Raw genomic sequence first — 18,230 nt, 5'->3', positions numbered from 1 at the left:
ACTGAGGTTTGGGGATGCTCCCCAGCTTTCCTGACCAATGTGAGATCTCAGGGCTATCCCCATGGTAAAGGAGAGCTGAGATCATGGTCCTGCAGGTGGGAAGGCAGGAGGCGGCCACTGGCCAGCTGGGATGCAGTGGGGAAATGGGTCCAGCAACCTAGATAAAGTGAGAGGGGAGTGTTTTACACATCCGGGTCTCCCTCGATTGTAAGTGGCAGTGCTCCTTCCAAAGCGTGAACGGTTCGTTTCCATATGCTCAGGAGCACACATACTCTTTCTGGTCCACCTGGGGCTAGAATAATGAAGCTCACTGGCATATGGTTCTCCACCTTCTTCTGCTCTAGCTACAGTTAAAATCAGGCCACCTTGGTAAAACCCAGGAACCAGCAGCTTCTCTGGCTTGCCCTGTACAAAATCCTTCCTTATTTCTGGTAATACCACAGAGGCACGTGTTTTGGATGAATGTCCACCATGGGAAAGTCCCTCTGGCTCAAAACTAGACACTGTGCTCTTTTCCATGTATCTCACAGCTTTCAGGCTAATGGGACGTTCAGGGTGGGGACAGCAGGAAGAAGGGAGCACATTGCATGCAGGCAACCTCTAGCAGGTGGCTGGGAACCACACTTGGACAATACAAATCAGAACAGGGGAAAAAGACAGTTTCACAGTCAAGGCGGGGGGGAACTACTCAAGGATTGGCAGGGGTCACAAGTAGCTTCTCTTGCCTGTCTGGATCTGTTGGCTGCACCCAGGGACCACTGAAAATGGAAAGGAGTCTTGCCCTCCCTTTTTAAGGTTTTATGGGAAGGGAACTGCTTTGAAGGAAAGAGCTCCTGAAATCCCTGCCGGAAACCTGCTGTCTCAAGTTTTCACAGCAGAGGTGAACAGGCTTGGGCAGTTTGGCTACACTGAGAAACAATCCCAGATTTCTGAATTGAACTGAATCAAATCTCTGACTTCCTGGGGATGATGTCACTACCCCTCACCTGGGTCCAGCATTTGACTGGTTACTCCCAGTACTCTCCCCAGCTCCCAGGAAAGCAGAGATCAGCCTGGACAGTTTTAAGAGCAGCCAAAGTCCAGTCAGCTGGGACCCTGACCTCAGTCAGAGATGCAGAGGAGAGTATGGAAACAGAAGAGCCCACAGTGTATGTCCCACAATACCTTCCAGTCCTCAATAACCAGTGGCACAGAGATTTCCTGAAACAGGGGAGGTATTTCGTGTCCGATAGCCCCTGATAGGTTACTTTGCTTTTACAGTTTTGTTCAATCACTTTTTCAACCCATCTCATCTGTTGGCATCTACCATCTCCTGAGACAAGGAGTCCCACCACTTTACTACCCACTGTAGCATCTCCATTGGATCTGAACCTGCCATGTACATCACCAGGTGTTTTAGGTCAGGAGATACTGAACAACAAACAATTCTTCCGTGTTAGGCTACATCTATGACCTCTGCAAATGGAAGGTCAGGAGTTAAAAAACACCAGAAAGCTAAACTGAAAGGCTTTGAACTCCCAGCTCTCTGGAGATCAGTCCAATGGTTGGGAGAAAGCAAAAGCCTCAATTCAATTGCCTGGGAATGGGGCTGAGCTTTGATTGAAAGATCGTAAGTTTCATTAGCTCTCAGTAAGTGTGTGAGGGTTTGGGGGGAGGTCAGTATTTGAGTGAATATTGAGACTATATTAAACAAAAAATCTGAGCCAGATGACTTGCAATGCAGCAGCAACATATCCCAAACAGGAGAAGAGGTGAGCATGGAGGTCAAGTACCATAGCAGGGAGTTTTTATTTGCCAAAAACAAACTGCTCTTTTGTGCCTGTGCTTCAAAGAAGATGTCACCAGATTGTGAGAGCTCTTCACCTGCCACATCCCTCTCATTACTGAAATGCAATAAATGGCAACAGCATGAAAACAGCAACTCAAGCAGGAGAAAGACAGGTAGACACTGAGGAAAAGGGGAGGGGGGAAACAGGGTGCAGGTGGAGGTCTTGGCAGGGTGGAGAATTAGGGCAATTACTGTTTCTGAGAAAATGCCAGAAATACAACACAACCTAATCTCCCCAATTAATTCTTCTGCACTTGAGCTGCTTTGTGTGAAGGGCTCTTAATGTTTCAAACAGGAAGAAGGCGGGGGGGGGGGGGGGGGGGGAAGACTCAACATTTGTTTTTCCCTCAGCATAGAAATGGGGAAGTGTTGAGGAAAAATGTCTGGCTAAAACACAAGATGATGATGTTACATCTTCCCTTCAGGAGATAAGGAACTGTGCCGCGAATTCAATTTGCAGAGGTTTTTACAGGAGCCACAGAGATATCAAAGACCAGCACGTTCAATATCACACTGACTTTTCCTGCACGCAGAACACACCAGGACAGGCACATTTAACCCACGCACCCACATTGAGCAGTTCCCTCACCTCCCCTGTTTCCAGTCCTAGTGCAAGTTAGGGGGAAATTGGTTCGTTTGCCCCCAAATCACCAGTCAGGGCAGTTGTGAGGCACCATGGCACGAGCCGTCCGTACCTCATGGGGCATGCAGGTGTCATCCAGGGGGAACAATGGCAATGAAAACAAGGAAAGAAATAACAGATCAGGAGTTGGGGTGATGGGACACATGGGGTAAACAGATGCTGAGAAGAGCATGTCATACTTTCAACAGCAGACATGGGCTCCTGTGCATAGCAAGACTACAGCTGTGCCCAGCTGGGCCATCTGTATCAGTACTAGGGGTCTCCAGGTCACATCTCCAGGTTACTGTGTGACTTCTTTGCCCTTACTTATGTAGGTATGACAAAGCAAGACACGTTCTCCAGGATCCTACTTAGTACAGGAGAAAATTAAAGTACTTTTCACTTCTAAGTCCTTTCCTTAGTGGAACATACATTTACAGATATGAAACCTTCCCAACACCCAAGCAGAAAGGATGGAGAGATTATATTTTTCACCTCAGAAGAGGGGTAAAAGAGACAAAAGGCAATGCTCAGCTGCTTAGCATCTGCACAACACTTAGGTGCTGGAAATGATACTGATGTTGGAAGCTGAAAGTGGCACACACACGCTGTACCATCTACATAACATCCCACACAACAGTCAGCACGGCCAGGGACTGAGCTTGCTTTCCCCCACCCATCGGCGTTGAAGCAGAGCCTGAGCACACTGTCTGGGTGCGCAGAGCCTGGCTCGCTCTCTGTCCGGAACTGACTACTCCTGCCAGTGTACACCGGATCTACGGTAAAACCTGAGAGTAGCAGCTTTTTTTTCCCCCCAAAGTGAGTCAGTACCATATCCCAGATGGAAATTCAGAGGGCGTTTTCCTCCCCTCTGCCTGTTGGCATTCCCTTTTGTAGGTGATGGTGCAGAGCCCTAGCACACTCATCGCAGGAGTCCTTCCTGGTGTTAACTGGGCAGCAGTTTCCCTCTGCTGGGATCGATCTCCCATACTGTAAACAAGCTGCATGAGATGGACAGCAAAGCAACAAAGAGAGCATCAGGGGACATGAAAGCGGCTGTTGTACAGCTGAAGGATACACACAGGCATTAAGGGGCCCTGGCAAGGACACGCAAAAAATGCTGGTGCGAGAGTACTGCTAAACCTCTGCAGAGAGTTCAAAGCTGGTGGGAACAGAGCACCATTCAGTGATGGTGTGATTGTTTAGGGGCCCTCTATCTAGGAGAGTGTGGGTCAGAATAAATCTACTTTCAATGTAAGACTTGTCTATTAGTCTTATCTACCATGCTGAATGACCCTGCAAAGGAGCATGACCCATGCAGCTGCTAAACCTCAGTGATCTATTACTTGCATGGAAACTTCACTGGAAAAATAACTGACTGTACCCAGGTCAAAGAAAACAATTTTGAACTCCAGAGGAGAAGAACTAAAGTAAGAGGTGGTCTAGATGGAAGGTGATCATCAGAAAGCAACCTGACAATGAGTACTGAAAATTATCAAGACTATGGGCTTTTTGCTAGCCATTTTAAAGGAAGAGAAGAAAGAAAATGTTTACACAGTAAACCTTCATGCTTCAGAGGAACAGGCATCTACCAGAGGGATCCTAGACTTTTTAAAGAACACTGACCTAAGGCCAAAGACATAGCAGAAATGTTGTTTTGGTTCTGATGGTCTAAGGATGTGAGAGCCAAGGTTCATAGGAAGAGATATTAATCTTTTATTAAACCAACTGATACTACTGGAAAAAAAAAAAGATCTCAGAGAGGGCTTGCGTGTCTAAAATTCATTCTTTTTCCCCCCTCCAACAATATCGTATGTTCTATTAAAAGATATTACTTCTTCCTGCAAGCCTTGTCTCTCCTAAACCCAAACAATGCTCCAGAGTGGTGAGGACACAGAAACAGGGAGAATTTTTTGTTATTATGTTTAGCTCTGTGTTGCTAGAAATAGAAACATATTTTCAGAGCCCTTTGCAAATCCTGCATGTGTGGTTTTTTTGACAAGCAGGTGTCCTCTGCGTGATGAACTATGACCAGGAGAACACTCAGGACAGACCTCTGGGAAAGGATGGAGCTAAATCCCCAAGAGGTTTCAAGCCCAGCCCAGGATTTGGGGCAGGATGCCAGAAGGGTAGGACATAGGAGTTTTGGACAGAGGGATGTCTTAATGAGGTTTAATGCCTACATAAATCTTTCCTCTACTAGACATGTGTCTTCACTGCTGATGTCCGACCCATGTAAGGACATTACCTTGGAAGTTATTAAGGACTGTTGCCTATGATTTAAGACTGTGTTCTCTTCTAAGGATGAAGAAATACTGCCCTTTCCCCGGGCAGCCGCCACATGATTTTGTTTTAGAATCAGATTATGCATTTTGGGGGACAAAAGGAAAATTATGTGGATTTTACTGGAGCACAGGTGAGTTCAGAGCCACAGAAGGGCTCTGGGAGCAGCCAAACCCCAGTCTGCTGGGACAAAGAGCAGCTGGGGGTCCTAAGAGCAGCCCCGGTGATGCCCACAGCTCTGGACAACACCCCCGTCCCCCTCCCAGCCACAGCGACAGCCTCCAGCTCCCTGGGCAGCACTGGGCAGGCACCGTGTGCCTGACTGGCTGCAGTCTCCATGCCACGCTCAGCTTGGCTGAGGCACAACATCCCTGACCTGCAGCATCCCACCACCTGCTGTCACAGTCCTGACTCATACCTAAAAAAATCGCCTACTCACACATTTTTTTAAAGAAAACAACAAGGCAAACGAAATCCGCCCGAATCTTTCCTCTCCAGTATGGATATATTCCATCCTGCCTTCCCACAGAGACCCACACCAAAGATTGCACAGCACATTACACAACACATCACAGAAATGCTTCTTCAAGCATCCCCGCCTTTACTCTTCACACAGAAGCTGAGCTACTTCTCCCTGTCTCCGCAGTCCCTCCACTTTCCTCCGCTTTCTAATCAGATGCTGTTTCACCTCTCCCCACCACCTACACCTCCACAACTATCTTCTCTCCATTCTGTCTTGTTGAAAGAAGGTTTAAAGGCAACAGCTGATGGGATCCCTCTGTGATGCACAAGGAAAAGGACGCATCTGTCTTCAGGCAGAACATGGAGAGCCTTGTGGAGAGGGGAAACAAGCCTCTCTGCTGCTTTTGTTACGTAAATGGTTGTTTTCTGTATCCAAATGTGTAACAGGAAATTAAGCAGTTCACCTTTGTTAAAGCACTTTTGCATCCCACAAATGCAGGAGCCAGATGGTGTTCTTTCTTTGTTTTAAAAGATTAAAAATGGGAAAGAAAGGAAATGGCTAGGAGCTAATCCTCAGCCTGGAACACACTCACATATCCACATGCCCAGTTACTCGTGCTCATGGGGCCTGGGCAGGAGCAAACACGGGGACCCAGCAGACTGAAGTGAGTCTGCTTGCAGAGAGCTCCAGACCTGTCACTTTGTGTCAGCTTTGAGGTGGAATCCTTCACTGTGTTCCCAGAAAATGACAAATTACAGTATTCTCCACGGGCTGCAGCTTGGACACACCAAGCGATACTTTCTAGAAACCACCTGAAGCAGAACTTTGCTCCAGGTCCTACTAGTGGGAATAGCAGGCTGTCGACAGGGGAGGGCTGCTGTGCACAAACACTGAGAATCAGACTTGGGAATTTCACCAGGCAGGTTGTAGATGTGACCAGGGACAGCACCAAAGAGTTTCAAAGTTCAACTCCTCAGCCACATCTCCACCTTCCATAGGTGAGACCCAGGAGCAGTTTAGTTCTCACCCCTGAGCTCATTTTCTCTCTGTCTGTATCCATTCAAAAGCCCTCACTTGGGGTACCTTGGTGAATTTTATGATAGGTCTGTGCACTCAAAAGGATTGTCCCAGGAGCCTTGAAGAGCCAGTTTTCATGCAAGGGATGTTAGGAATTAAAATTGCAAAGAAGACAGAGCACAAATGCACAACTGTTGTGAAGCCATATTGTTTTTCTCACCTAGGCTTGCAGGAGAAAGTGAATGATTCTTCTTACCAGTTAAAGTCAAGTCTAATACAGTCAATTCACGAGCCCCATGTGGCTTCATTAGTGTCACAAGCAGGCTTCTGTTCAAAGGGTTGACTACTCTTGTATAGGGAACTTACTTAGAAGTGCAGGTTGCCACACAGAAACTAAATAGATTTCCCAGTCCAGAGACAGCAAGGCTCACATCAGTTCTTGTAGAGAATGAATGCAGCACTGCTGTGCAAAGTCAGAGGGAGAGGAGAGGACAGGTACAAGATAGTGGTGAATGGGGAAGGACAGAGACTGTCACATAACCGTGAGTGCACCTGAAGGGTGAATAATGAGATCAGCTCCATGTGCTCTCCTGGTAGACATGTCCCACAAGATACTGATTAGAGAAGGAAAATAAGAAACAAACCAATCTATCTGGGTTCTTACATGCTGGGAGGGGTGTGGTTGGGCTGTGGCTGGAGGAGGGATGGACACTTGGCCCCTGGACTTCTGCTCTTTGCTGGGGGGAATATATGGCTTGGATGGGCTTCCCAGCTCTGCCACTGAATCCTGCTTTGGCCTTGGGCAAGACACGTAAACCCTCTGCCCCTCACGCCACCAATGTAAATATGGGCAATCAGAACCTTATTTTGCTAGGCCCCTTCTTTGGACTGTAACAGAAAAGGTCTCCATGCGTGCAGAGCATGGACTTACTGATCAAAAGTTTTAAAAGTACCAAAAGTCAGTGAAAACAGAGAAAGGAAAATCAACAAAGAATAAAAGGCTGTGCTGGTCTGAAGCTCAGCTCTTGCTCTGGTAAACAGGTGACAACTAGTTACTACTTTGGTCATGCATGGCAATTTGCGCTAGCAGAGAAAAGTCCACTAAAAAGCCTTACGACACTGCATGAGAAAGCATGGAGCAATCCTCAGCAAAGTGTTTTGCACAGACAGGATGAGGTCTACAGGACACCACCACAGAGAAGACAAAAATCCCACAAAAACAAACTGGCCTGTGGAGATCATCTCAATTTTGGGGGCCCCTCCCTGCCTTCACATGTCAATAGCAGCAAATTCTCCCATTGCAGAGAGAGCTCTCGGTGCTGCAGGAACACAAGCTCGGATGGGATTGCCTCAAGCGGTGTGACACTGAATGTGGTTGGGGGAGGTCTAACACGGCTGAAGGAAAGGAAGTGGGCAAGAAGGTGGTTAATCGCACGGGCTGCTTCTCATCCTCCTCTGGGCTCTTCTCTCTCCCACTAGCTCCTTCTTGAAGCTTCAGCAGTGATGGGACCATAGCCACCTCTCTTCCCTCATCACTGCCCAGTAACTGCACTGAGACCTTTTCCCAACATGGGCTTTTGTGCTGCACAGTGAAGATTGGTTCCCTCGCTGGTAATTAAACTTAGTGATAAGCCAATGTCCTGGGCTGGGAGAGGTGATATGTCTCAGCAGAAATCTTAACACATTTTTCCTCCTCCCCAACACAGGAACTGCGCTTGGCAACTACTTATCACATAAAGAAAACCCTCTGAATGAGATCAAGACCACAGGTCAACCCTTTCTCAGGTAGCTGACAGAAATCATCCTCAAAGCCAAACATCCATGTTGTAACCAGAAATAAACCAGCTTTAGCCCAAGCATCAGGCTAAAAACCACTGCTCCTTAGCCTGAAAAGCCCTTTCCTGCTGGTGGATGGCCCAGCGACGAATGCCTACTCCAGTGTGCTTCAAACACTTTGCACATCACAGCTTATCCTGTAGCTGAGGAAGGGTGAGAAACATGCCATCCCCCCAGGGAGGCTGCCATCCCAGGCAGATAGGGTGGTGCAGACAGGTACAGAGGGAGTGTGCAAGACAAGGGGACAGTGAGCACAAATCACAGAAGAAAAAGCTGGAAAGGCATTCCTGGCTCATTGACTCCGTCCCCAGAGACAAGTGCAGGATAAGCCTCTGCACTAAACCCAGGCATTTTTATCTAGTTGCTTCCTGAACTTCTTTAATGACAGGCCCTCAGCAACATACCTCTGGCAAATTATTCCATTGTCTAAATGATGACCCTGCTGGAAAAAAGTGTTTTGAGGTCGAACCTAAATTGCCTATTATTTCCTCTTCCATATTTTATGCACTTATCAGTCATTCTCTCAGTTGCTTTTTCTCTAGGTCCCTGTGTTAAGTTTCTTTAATCTAACACCAGGGGTCACAGCCTGTAGTTTTTGTCATCTCTTCGGATTACCTTTATTTATCAATGTCTTCAAAAAAGAGGGAGGAAAAATAGGAAGGAAGTAAGAATGGGATGACTTCAGAGCCATCCCAAAGCATGTGACTGTGTGCTGGGGTATCACAGAGAGCTCTGTGTGTAGGCATCTGCATGGATGTCTGAACTACAAGCATGCCCAGGACTGAAAAGGAGTAAGGACAGTGGTTCAGGGATGCCTGATCGACATCTGTGCGCACGTTTCAGTGAGGGAATGAGCAAGCGAGTGAGCCCAAGAGCTCCAAAAACTGATTTACTGTAACATTTCCTAGTCTCCCTTTGCTCTGAGCATCAGACTGCTGCTGGAGCTGCCTTACCCTGTAGTAATCAGTGCTGTAGACATCTCTTGACATCCCAAAGTCTCCAATCTTCACCAGCAGGTTGGCTCCGACCAAGCAGTTCCTGGTGGCCAGGTCTCTATGGACAAAGTGCTGGGAGGCAAGGTACACCATTCCAGAGGCGATCTGGCTAGCGATGTGGAGCATCTGGGATAGCCCTAGCTCCCCTTTGGCTTGTCGAGGCTGCCCATCCACGAGGATCATAGCATCTGGGCCATGTGCCCTATAGGGAGGAAGAAGCAAAAAGCATAGAGTTGGGTCTCAAAAGTGACCAGGAGATAGGAATCCCACACGGTCGCTGTTCCTGCTGGTGTGGGGACTAGCCCCCAACTCTGCACTGTGAGGATGTACACACAGCTCCAGTGGAAAGACAAAAAGAAAAGCTTAAGAGAAAAGGAGGTTGGGGCAACATTTGGTGGCTGAGTGGGTGCCATACATCCTTATCCTATCCTTTACTCTACTGCAAGCAACCTCTTATGGCCACAGATGGAGACAGGCCGCCAGGACAGAGGGACTGTTGGCTTGATGCAACATGGACATTCTTCTCTGGCAAGACCTATGCAAAACTAATGAGCTTCCAGATATTTACATGTTTGCTCCAGTTAATTCTTACACCTTGGAAACCTTCCCAGAGGTAGAACTATCACCCCCTTTTCTTTCACAGCCATCATATTCTTGCTACCTAGTCTCATTATTAATCCCAAAGAGCCTCTTCTATTTCCTCAAACACCATATCACCAAACAACTGCCCCCGATCGATATCAATACAGCTAGAGATCACAGAAAAGGTTTCAGAGGAACACCAGCAGCTTCATCTCTGGAAAATACCTTTTATACCCTAAGCTGTCCCAGAGGTAACACAGGTAGTGTGAACTGTGAAGGCACGAGCACAGGTGCAAAGGTTAGACCTGGATGTCAGCAGATGCAGAGAACATCCTGAGCAACAAAAGGGAATATTTTGCTGAACCAAATGCATTGTAAATACAGGACTTAAGGTCAGTCTCATTCCTGTCCTGTCCCCTTTTTAGTCCCCCTACCTCGCTGTGTACCAAGACTCTCTGCCATGCTCCCTCTGTGATGTTTTTTCCCTGGTAGAGCTCACCCTGTGGTAGCCTGTGTGAAGGTGGAATAACAAAAGCCCTCATATTTAGGAAAAGCCAGAGATTTTGCTGTGACCTTCCTCCTTGTGACTAAGATACAGTACAGCATTTCCTCTGAGGCTTTCATACTGATCTCTTTGAAATGATTCTTGGCATTTCACTCCTGTCATGAGCAGTAACACCACAGAGAGACAGCAAATTGAAATTACACATACAGAGCTTTCCCTCCTTCTTGACATGGGACTGAACAACCCACAACAAGATCCAAACTGTTTCCTTCCTTTGTCTCTGTTCCCTAATTGCTCTGTGGGGCCTGAAGGTGCACCAAAGGGATTAGCATCCAGGCATTTGGAGTTCAACCGATAGTTTTTCAAATGCCCTCCTCTTCAGCTACCTCCTGCAGCCCTACCACTGGGAACACGGTCCTGAAGGTCCCCTCCTGGTAGAACGGACAGCTGGAAGAGAAGAGGGACTCCAGAAACGAGTGCTGAGGAGCCAGGAGTGGGTTTTGGGAGCCACAAGTGGGTGATGCTGCAGTGAATGTGGGGTGAGCTGGCTGGGAGCAGCACTGCAGGCAGCAGGGCTGGGGCTGCCAGAGGCATCTCGGAAGCTCATGGGCATGGTGGGAGCAGCAGCACACTGGGACAACTGCTGAGGGCAAAGAGGAGCTGCAGAAGAGTGTCTGCAGAAGTGCTTGATGTCTTATTTAAACAGCCCACAGACGGGTTTACCCCAGGAAATTACCTGGTGGTGACAACAGATGTCGGCAGCATGTGAAGCTGAGCCAGGATTGAGCAGGTTAGCTAAAAACAGCAAAGCAGGACAAACAATAGCTTCTAAAATTGTGCTGGACAGTTTGTCCCAGTCATGCCTTGCAGTTACAACATATTTAGCTGCAGCTGATACCTGTTGTCATCAAAGGTAAACATTCCTAGGTGAGAAGTGAAGCATATATTACTATCTCATTACTGCCATCTTTTTCAAATACAGTAATGGTCCCCAAAGAAATGTCTGTGTCTGAAGGGAACAGGTGATGTCTAAAAAATGGTCAGCCAACACCTTTATTTCACTGGCTCTTTGTACATCCTACTATATAGGACACATCTTGGTATGCCCTATATAGTACATACACTGCCCTCCCTCGCTTTCTCCATCCCACATGGTTATAGTCCACAAAAAAGAAGTATCAACACATTTATGAGATTAACAGGAAGGATATTAGTACATTTATTTGCGTCAAGAAGCCTACAGGGAATATGAGAAGGGTCTGCCCATCTTTTCTTGGGGAAAAGGGTTTAATTCAGCTTTACAGAGAGGCCATAAAATTGGGTGGATCCCCTGTTAAAGAACTCTTGGGGTTTTTTTCCATTATGGAGTGAGAGAGGCTTTTGTCAATGTGAGGAAGAAAATCACCCCTCTGGCTTCCTCTGCTGGAATTCCTCTTTCTGTCCCAAGACAGTCAGACTGTGGGGCTGCTTCACTGGAAGGGCTGACACAAAAAACTCAGAACTTTGCAACTTTTCTAACAAAATCTATTGCCTGTCTGAGTTAACACCAAATAGCAACAATTTAATATAGACTGCAAAGAGGGGCTGTAATAGCAACGTGCAAATATCCCTACTTCAAATTTACTGCTGTCACAGACAGAAAACAAAAGCTAGAAAACCAGTGGCAGAAGGAAAGGGAGGAAGCGATGGAGATACTTAGTGAGCAGAGAGGGGAGGCGGTTGCTGCAGACCACTGAGCACTGGGTCTGGGTGCCAGGGAGCAGCCAGCCTTGCCACGCACACAACCTGCGGGCAGTCTCCAGCCCCTGTGTACACCAGTCCTAGGGATGCCGTGCTCCCTGGAGAGCAGCTCCCGTATTTCTCCACAGCAGGATCTTTTCACTATCCATTTTCTGTTAGCCAGGATACCATGACTGCAGTGTCCCCCAGTGTGGACAGCAGGGTAAGTTGCACCACTAGCAATGGTCTTACACACAGGGGCCCTAGGAGGCGTACAGAGCCATCCCAATACATGCCACCTCTAACCCAGCTGGCAGGTGGTGATCCTAGTTCTTCCCTTTGCCACACCAGTTAATTTTACAGACCAGTAAAATTCTCTCTCTTCTCTGGGAAGCGCACAAAAAGGTCTAACGACACTTAGGGGAATTTATTTATTGTGCTTTTCTCTAGGAAACTGGGTCTAAAGTGAGCCTCTTCCATTTTACCACTTTTCCAATTTCTGCAGTTAAACTGGGAAAAGTCCATCTGAGTGTCTGTTACAGACTCCCAGCATCCCTGGCCTCCAGTGCCTGGGAGCAACCATCTACTGCTGTGGGCTGGGTGAATCATGCCACAAGAAAAACTGCTGCTTGCTGAGGGATGCCAGGCACTCCTGCGCCACCAACCCTCTTTGACCTGCACCACCAACCCTCTTTGACCCCCTTGCAGCCCCTGTCCCCCAGAGTTTCCCACCAGCAGATAGCTGACCTGACAAAGCCCAAGACTCTCTTTCCATATGCCCCCTTAGGCATTTTGAGTTCCCGTTTGCTGGGTATAAGCTCCCTTATCCCAAAAGCCAGCTTCCTTTGGGACACAAAGGGATTTCACTGCCTATCACACACCAACATGCAGAGAAGGGAGCTCATAGCTGCTTGCTCCATAGCTGCATGAGAAGGAGAAGCTGGCAGCTAAATGCAGCTGGAAGATGAGAGGCTGCAGTCCCAGGGACCACACATCTGGAAAGTTTCTTTTCCTTCATAAAGGCCAAAGATAATACAACAACGAGTTTTCTTTTCCAGTGACACCGGAACAGGCCCTGGCCTCCCAGGGCATGAGTGTTTCTCAGACATGTCCCAAGGCATGATATATCCCTCTGAGACAGTGAGAGCGCTTGTTTTGGACTATACTGTTTGGGAGGTCATCTAGAGCAGTGAAGAAAGCTATGCCTCAGCTGTAATGTCTACCTCCTCTAGGGAGAATAAGGTTGCTGGTTCTGCCAGGAAAAAAGATGGGTCAATTTTCTGCTCTTCCTTGTGAAGCACTTCAGGAACACAGTCTCTTATGCTCTTCTTTAGACTGCCTTCCTCCAGTGACAAGGCTGAGGCACTGTCCTTAACACTGCATCTCAAATCTGCGCTAGAACACCATTTCAGCCCAATGCACAGTTCCATGCCAGTAGGCAGAGTTCAATCTGCTGCTGCTGGGAGGTTGCTGAGCCCCTGCAAGACAGGGTACCACAAGAGAGGTTCCTAGGGTAACCAAGGCTGCTCCCCCTTGAATGTGGGTCTGGGCAGCTCTGCAAAGCTAGTGTAGCATCAGCCTTCACTCATCCTACCTTGCCAAGCATGTCATCTATCCAGAGCCTGAGACAGGGACCGAGCTATAAAATCATATTCAATCCACCCACAACTATGCCAAAATGAGGAGAGAAACCAATGCAGAGATGTTCCCAGCTCAGCCACTGCCCTGTAAATGCCCCAAGGGAGCTGCAGACAGGTTGGCACTGCTTGACAGAGGAAAGAAGAAACCTCTGGGGTCCTTCCCCGTAGCTCTTCTGGTGTAGGTGATTGCTTAGAAATGAAAACCTCAGGGAAGGACCTGTGTTTCCTGGTCAGAAGCTGACTGTGATGGTGGAAAAATAATCACTGAGTGTATCCCAGCCCCAGATCTAGACCTGCTGTGCTCAAGCTTCTTGTTCCTGCTGCAATCATGTTCACACTTAGCAGTCAAAACAGGAAAATATCAAGGGTCCAATTTTCTAAATACTGGGAAATAAAACTACTAATTATTTCAAGAGGTAAGTACCACTCCACTTGCACGCAGGTTTTAGAGCGTAATTTCTGTATCGTGGGAGAACAGCACCACAAACATCCTCCCACAGTTGCTCCCTGCCCCTCACCGCTGGCAGATTCAGGGCACACAAGTGATCTGCCTCACACTGATGAAACGGTTGAATGATGACTGGGGGGGGCTTCTGCAATTTGCATCTCTTTAGAGGCAGGGAACGCAATTATGGCACTTCGTCAGGCCTTGCCTAGCTTCTTGAGTAGTGTGGTGCCACAGGTTAGGATATTTTGTCTCTGAGTCAGGTTCTCTGTCTGATGAGGCTTAGGGAATAAGGACCAGGGATGGACTCCACAGGCACCACCTGAGGCCCCTCCAACATTTCTCAGGTCTTTTCTGAATGTAGGAATGAGAACTGGAGATCAGTAAATGCCCAGGATACCAATCAGACCAAGGACTTCAGCAAGTTTCTCAGAAGAATATTTTCGTTCTTGTGCTATCCAGTCAGGAGCTGGGTGACATGGGGAGTGATGGCTAGCAGCCTTCCTGCTCCAGCAGGGCATGGTTTTGCTGGGTGTATGGGACTCGGAGCTGCTGACAGCCATGGCTCCCTGTCCTTCTACCCGCCCAGAGCAGAGAGGGATTGCAGCCACACTTCCTGCAGCTTCAAACTTGCTGGGGTGGGAGAAGAAAAGTCTGGTTTCCATAGCTCACAGGGACTATCCCTGGGACTACCTAAGAGGAATTATTGGGTTAGGGCTAATAAAGCACCAAATCTAGTGAGGACCATCATCTCGTACAAGCTGTCCTTGGAACAACCAGATCTCATTACTCAGCCCACCAGCATCCACGCGGTAATGGTGCCACCGGTGCACCACAGATCTATAACAAGCCACACTGAGGCTGCAGGGTGGCTGTACAGCATCTCCCGTGCCCTCCTTCGCACATACCTCAGGAACTTGTTCAGGTCGCCATGCTTCATGTACTCGAAGACCATGATGAGCGGGTCACCATCACCACACACACCATAAAACTTGACAATGTGTTCATGCTGCAGGTTGGTGAGCAGCTCTGCCTCCCTCTGGAAATCCTTACGGGCTGCCAAGGTGGGGTCTTTCAGCGCCTGAAAGAAGGGGCACAGATACACACAGGGTGGGCTCAGGTGGGGGCAAAGCCAGAACAAACGGGTCGCAGCATCGCAGAGGAGATGATAAGGAAGGGAGGGCAGAGGAAAAGCTGCCACCGGCCCAGTTGCACTGGGAGGGCTGGTGGTAGGTGCTGGTGGCACCACCTCAGTGTTTCGTTCATGTAGTTACTGGCCCAGCGGGTTCCCCAACTCATTTCCCAGGCAGCAGCAAACATGCCTCAGAGGGCAATAGCTTCCAATTATTCCCAGCTTGGGCAGGATTTGTACTGGTGACCTAGGGGTGAATGGCTTCATATCTCATTATTATTAAATTCCTGAGCCAGCCAGTCCTTGCTATCTGTCTTTTATTTTGAAATAGCTGACTATACTGCCTTTATTCAGAAGATAGATTTGCCTGGCTGTGCAGTTATTGTGTGGATTTTTCAAACTGCCTCTGAAGAAGGACACTGTCAAGTCTTTTCTCATAATTTTTAAAATCATGTTTTTATTCCATGCTGTTTATAACAGCTCCCCTGGCAGACTGATGCTGAAATTGGTATCCTTATTGAGAATATCTCATCTTCCACATTTGAGCACGCCATTTTGCCATTGCAGGGTAGCTTGCAGGCTCCGGGCTGTGTGGACCTGCTGGACGTCACAGGGTTGCTGTGAAGATGTTGCTGTGGGTGCAGCCGGTGACTGGGGAGGGTTCCCCAGGGTTGCAGTCTGGCTTCTCTATGCATTATTGTGCAGTTGCAGCAGAAAGCTAGTGTGAAAGCAGCATGTTGTCACCCCAGGGTGTCAAGGGAGGGCACTTAGTAAAAAAGTTGAAGTCCAGAACATTTGACGAGATGGGATGGCCACGAGAATCAGCATGATCTTTGCAAAGATTTAAGGAAACAAAGAGGTGATTCTGGTTTTGAGTTGCTCGGTCTCAGTTATATTCTCCTCACCCTCCAAATGCCAGGATGTTTAGTACCAGTTCTAGCTTTAACCATGCAGCCTAACGGGAGTCAAAAAGGCTTCAAGGCAACTTGTTTGAGTTATCCCCAGATTTAATCTGATGTGCACCGGTTCCCCCTCAGTGGTGGGGGACAGTAGGTAGTTCTCCCCTTACCTACACACAAATATACCTGCCGTGTTTTCCCCATGTCTTGAATCTCCCCGTGCGAACAGGGGAGGTGGCATCACCAGGTGCAGGCTCCAATTTATGTGCAAAAAGGGATGTTAAGCATCAGAAAGCTGTGCGAAGAGGAAGGGGCAGAGCACACTGCTAACGCACTTTCGGCTGGTCCACGGCAGTGCTGGGTGCAATGGCACGCACAGCGAAGTAGTGAGTCCTCCAGAGTAGCTGCTTTTCGCCTTGGAGAAGACCTGCTGCGAGTTTTTTACCCAATCCTTAGGACACTGCCTCATCTCCTTCTTCTGCCCCCAAACTGCTAGTCACATGGCATAATTGTATTTTAATTCTATGTCCTCTGGGGTAGCTTGGCTAGAGATATTTAGATGGATGTTAGTTACACAGTGCAGATGGCAAAGCATCTATCCTTATCTCAGGCACCCAATTTCTTTTAGTCATTTAATAACTTCATAATGTTGATGCTATCCTATTTTTCCCCAGGAAAACAGTCCCCTCCCCCATCACTCTTTTCTCCCCCTTTTTCCTGTGCTTGCATGTAATATTTCAAGCTCCAGTGAGTTTAGGTTTCCTCTCCTTCACACACAATCATTTCTACAAGGTGTTAGGACTGTAAGTTTGTAAATATCACACACCAAAAAAAAAAAAAAAAAGAAAATATATTAAAAACCCCCACATTACTAACATTGCATAGCCAAGCATTTAGAAATGAGGAAAACAGGAGCTGGAAGTGGTAGAACAGGGAAAGAAGACCAGGACCAGAGAAGGGGTGTCTCAGCAAAACCACTGAAATGCCTCTCCTAGGAAGGTTTGGGGTGTATTGTATTTATGCCTCCATCACACAATTCCTGCGTGACATCTGGCAAGTCACTCAGCATCTGCAGGTTGCAGCCGTTGTCACGAAGTGTCAGTTGTTCCAATGTTACCTGGGAAATCCCCTCTCACGTGGCATCAGGGCCAGGTCTGCACAAGCACCGCATGTATTGCTGCAACAGGGGTCAAAGTGGGTCTGGTACCTGCTGTCTGCAGGGCTGGAAAGGCAGGTCAGGGACTCCATCCTCCACTTAAGTGGATCCTTTCAGCTCAGTTTCCCTGCTTCTCCACCTACTCTCTGCAAAATGGGGATGATACAACCCCAGGGCCTCAGTGGGAGGCTGTGAAAATGAGCGCACTCGCATCTAGGGAGCTCTCGGACACAGATCATCACAATGGAACAGCCCATAGAGGAATGAAAAATACGTGTTAGAAGGACATGCCCTGAATACCAGCCCCTCCAGCATTTCTAGTACTTGACTTTGTAACCTCAGCACTCTGCCGAATATAGGTTTTTGTTCATTTCTTAGGATGTTTTCAGAAGCAAGCTGAATAAAACAGGAAGCTTGTCCATGCCATCACATCAAAACTCAGCTTATCTGCAGGGCTGCAACCTTTAGATCTGCTGAAAATCAGAGTCCATTTAACCGAGTGAGTAACACAGCCACTTTCTTTGGCCCTGGGGGCGAGTCCCTGAGAGCAGAGCAGAGGCAGACTCTGGGCTGTGGACTCAGCTGCCTTAACCAGTGTGTCTTGCTGCTGCCCTGAGCTGCAGTTACCGGGGAGGTCATTCTCAGCCTCTGTCAGGAGCACAAGATCTCCAGAAAATGCAGCCAAGTCTCAACTTAATATGTAAAGCCTTTTTTTCTCTCCCCCCCCCCCCCTTAAGACTTATAATGTGGCCCAAATTAGAGGGATTTTTTCCCTGCCCCCTGCCCCCTCCAGAGCTGGCAAGAAGCCAGATTTCAAGGCCCTGCTCCGAAGCTGGATCTGTATGATCTTGTGAGATGAAAGGCACTCTGGAGATGTAAGCTTATAGTAGCAATTAACAGAAACAAGTTCGGATGCTGTTTCTGCATAAATGCAAATGAAACTCGGAAGAGACTTGAGAGGCAGGATCGCATAAGGGATGGCTGACACTGATAGGCAGGTACTAGCCATATAATCAGGCAATTAATCATATGGGTAGCTGTGCTACCTCGGCTTTAGCCAGTCTCAGAGGTGGAAGGTGCAATCTTGCAGTTCACGGCTGGAGCATAA

General features: G+C 48.0%; 1 protein-coding gene across 2 annotated transcripts in view; it reads right to left on the bottom strand.

The window, feature by feature from the left end:
* Positions 1 to 18,230, bottom strand: part of NTRK3 (neurotrophic receptor tyrosine kinase 3) — a 234,024-nt gene that overhangs the window by 38,133 nt on the left and 177,661 nt on the right. For both annotated transcript variants that reach the window (XM_069798466.1, XM_069798467.1), the window contains exons 14-15: positions 14,844 to 15,016; positions 9,003 to 9,246 (exon numbers count right to left, since the gene is read on the bottom strand). In XM_069798466.1, the coding sequence (XP_069654567.1) occupies positions 9,003 to 9,246; positions 14,844 to 15,016 (417 nt within the window). The remainder of the gene's footprint in view (positions 1 to 9,002; positions 9,247 to 14,843; positions 15,017 to 18,230) is intronic.

This window comes from Haliaeetus albicilla, chromosome 12 (assembly GCF_947461875.1).
Source record: "Haliaeetus albicilla chromosome 12, bHalAlb1.1, whole genome shotgun sequence".
Lineage (NCBI taxonomy): Eukaryota > Metazoa > Chordata > Aves > Accipitriformes > Accipitridae > Haliaeetus > Haliaeetus albicilla.
The sequence above is the reverse complement of the archived record's forward strand: the minus strand, read 5'-3'. Positions and strand labels throughout refer to the sequence as shown.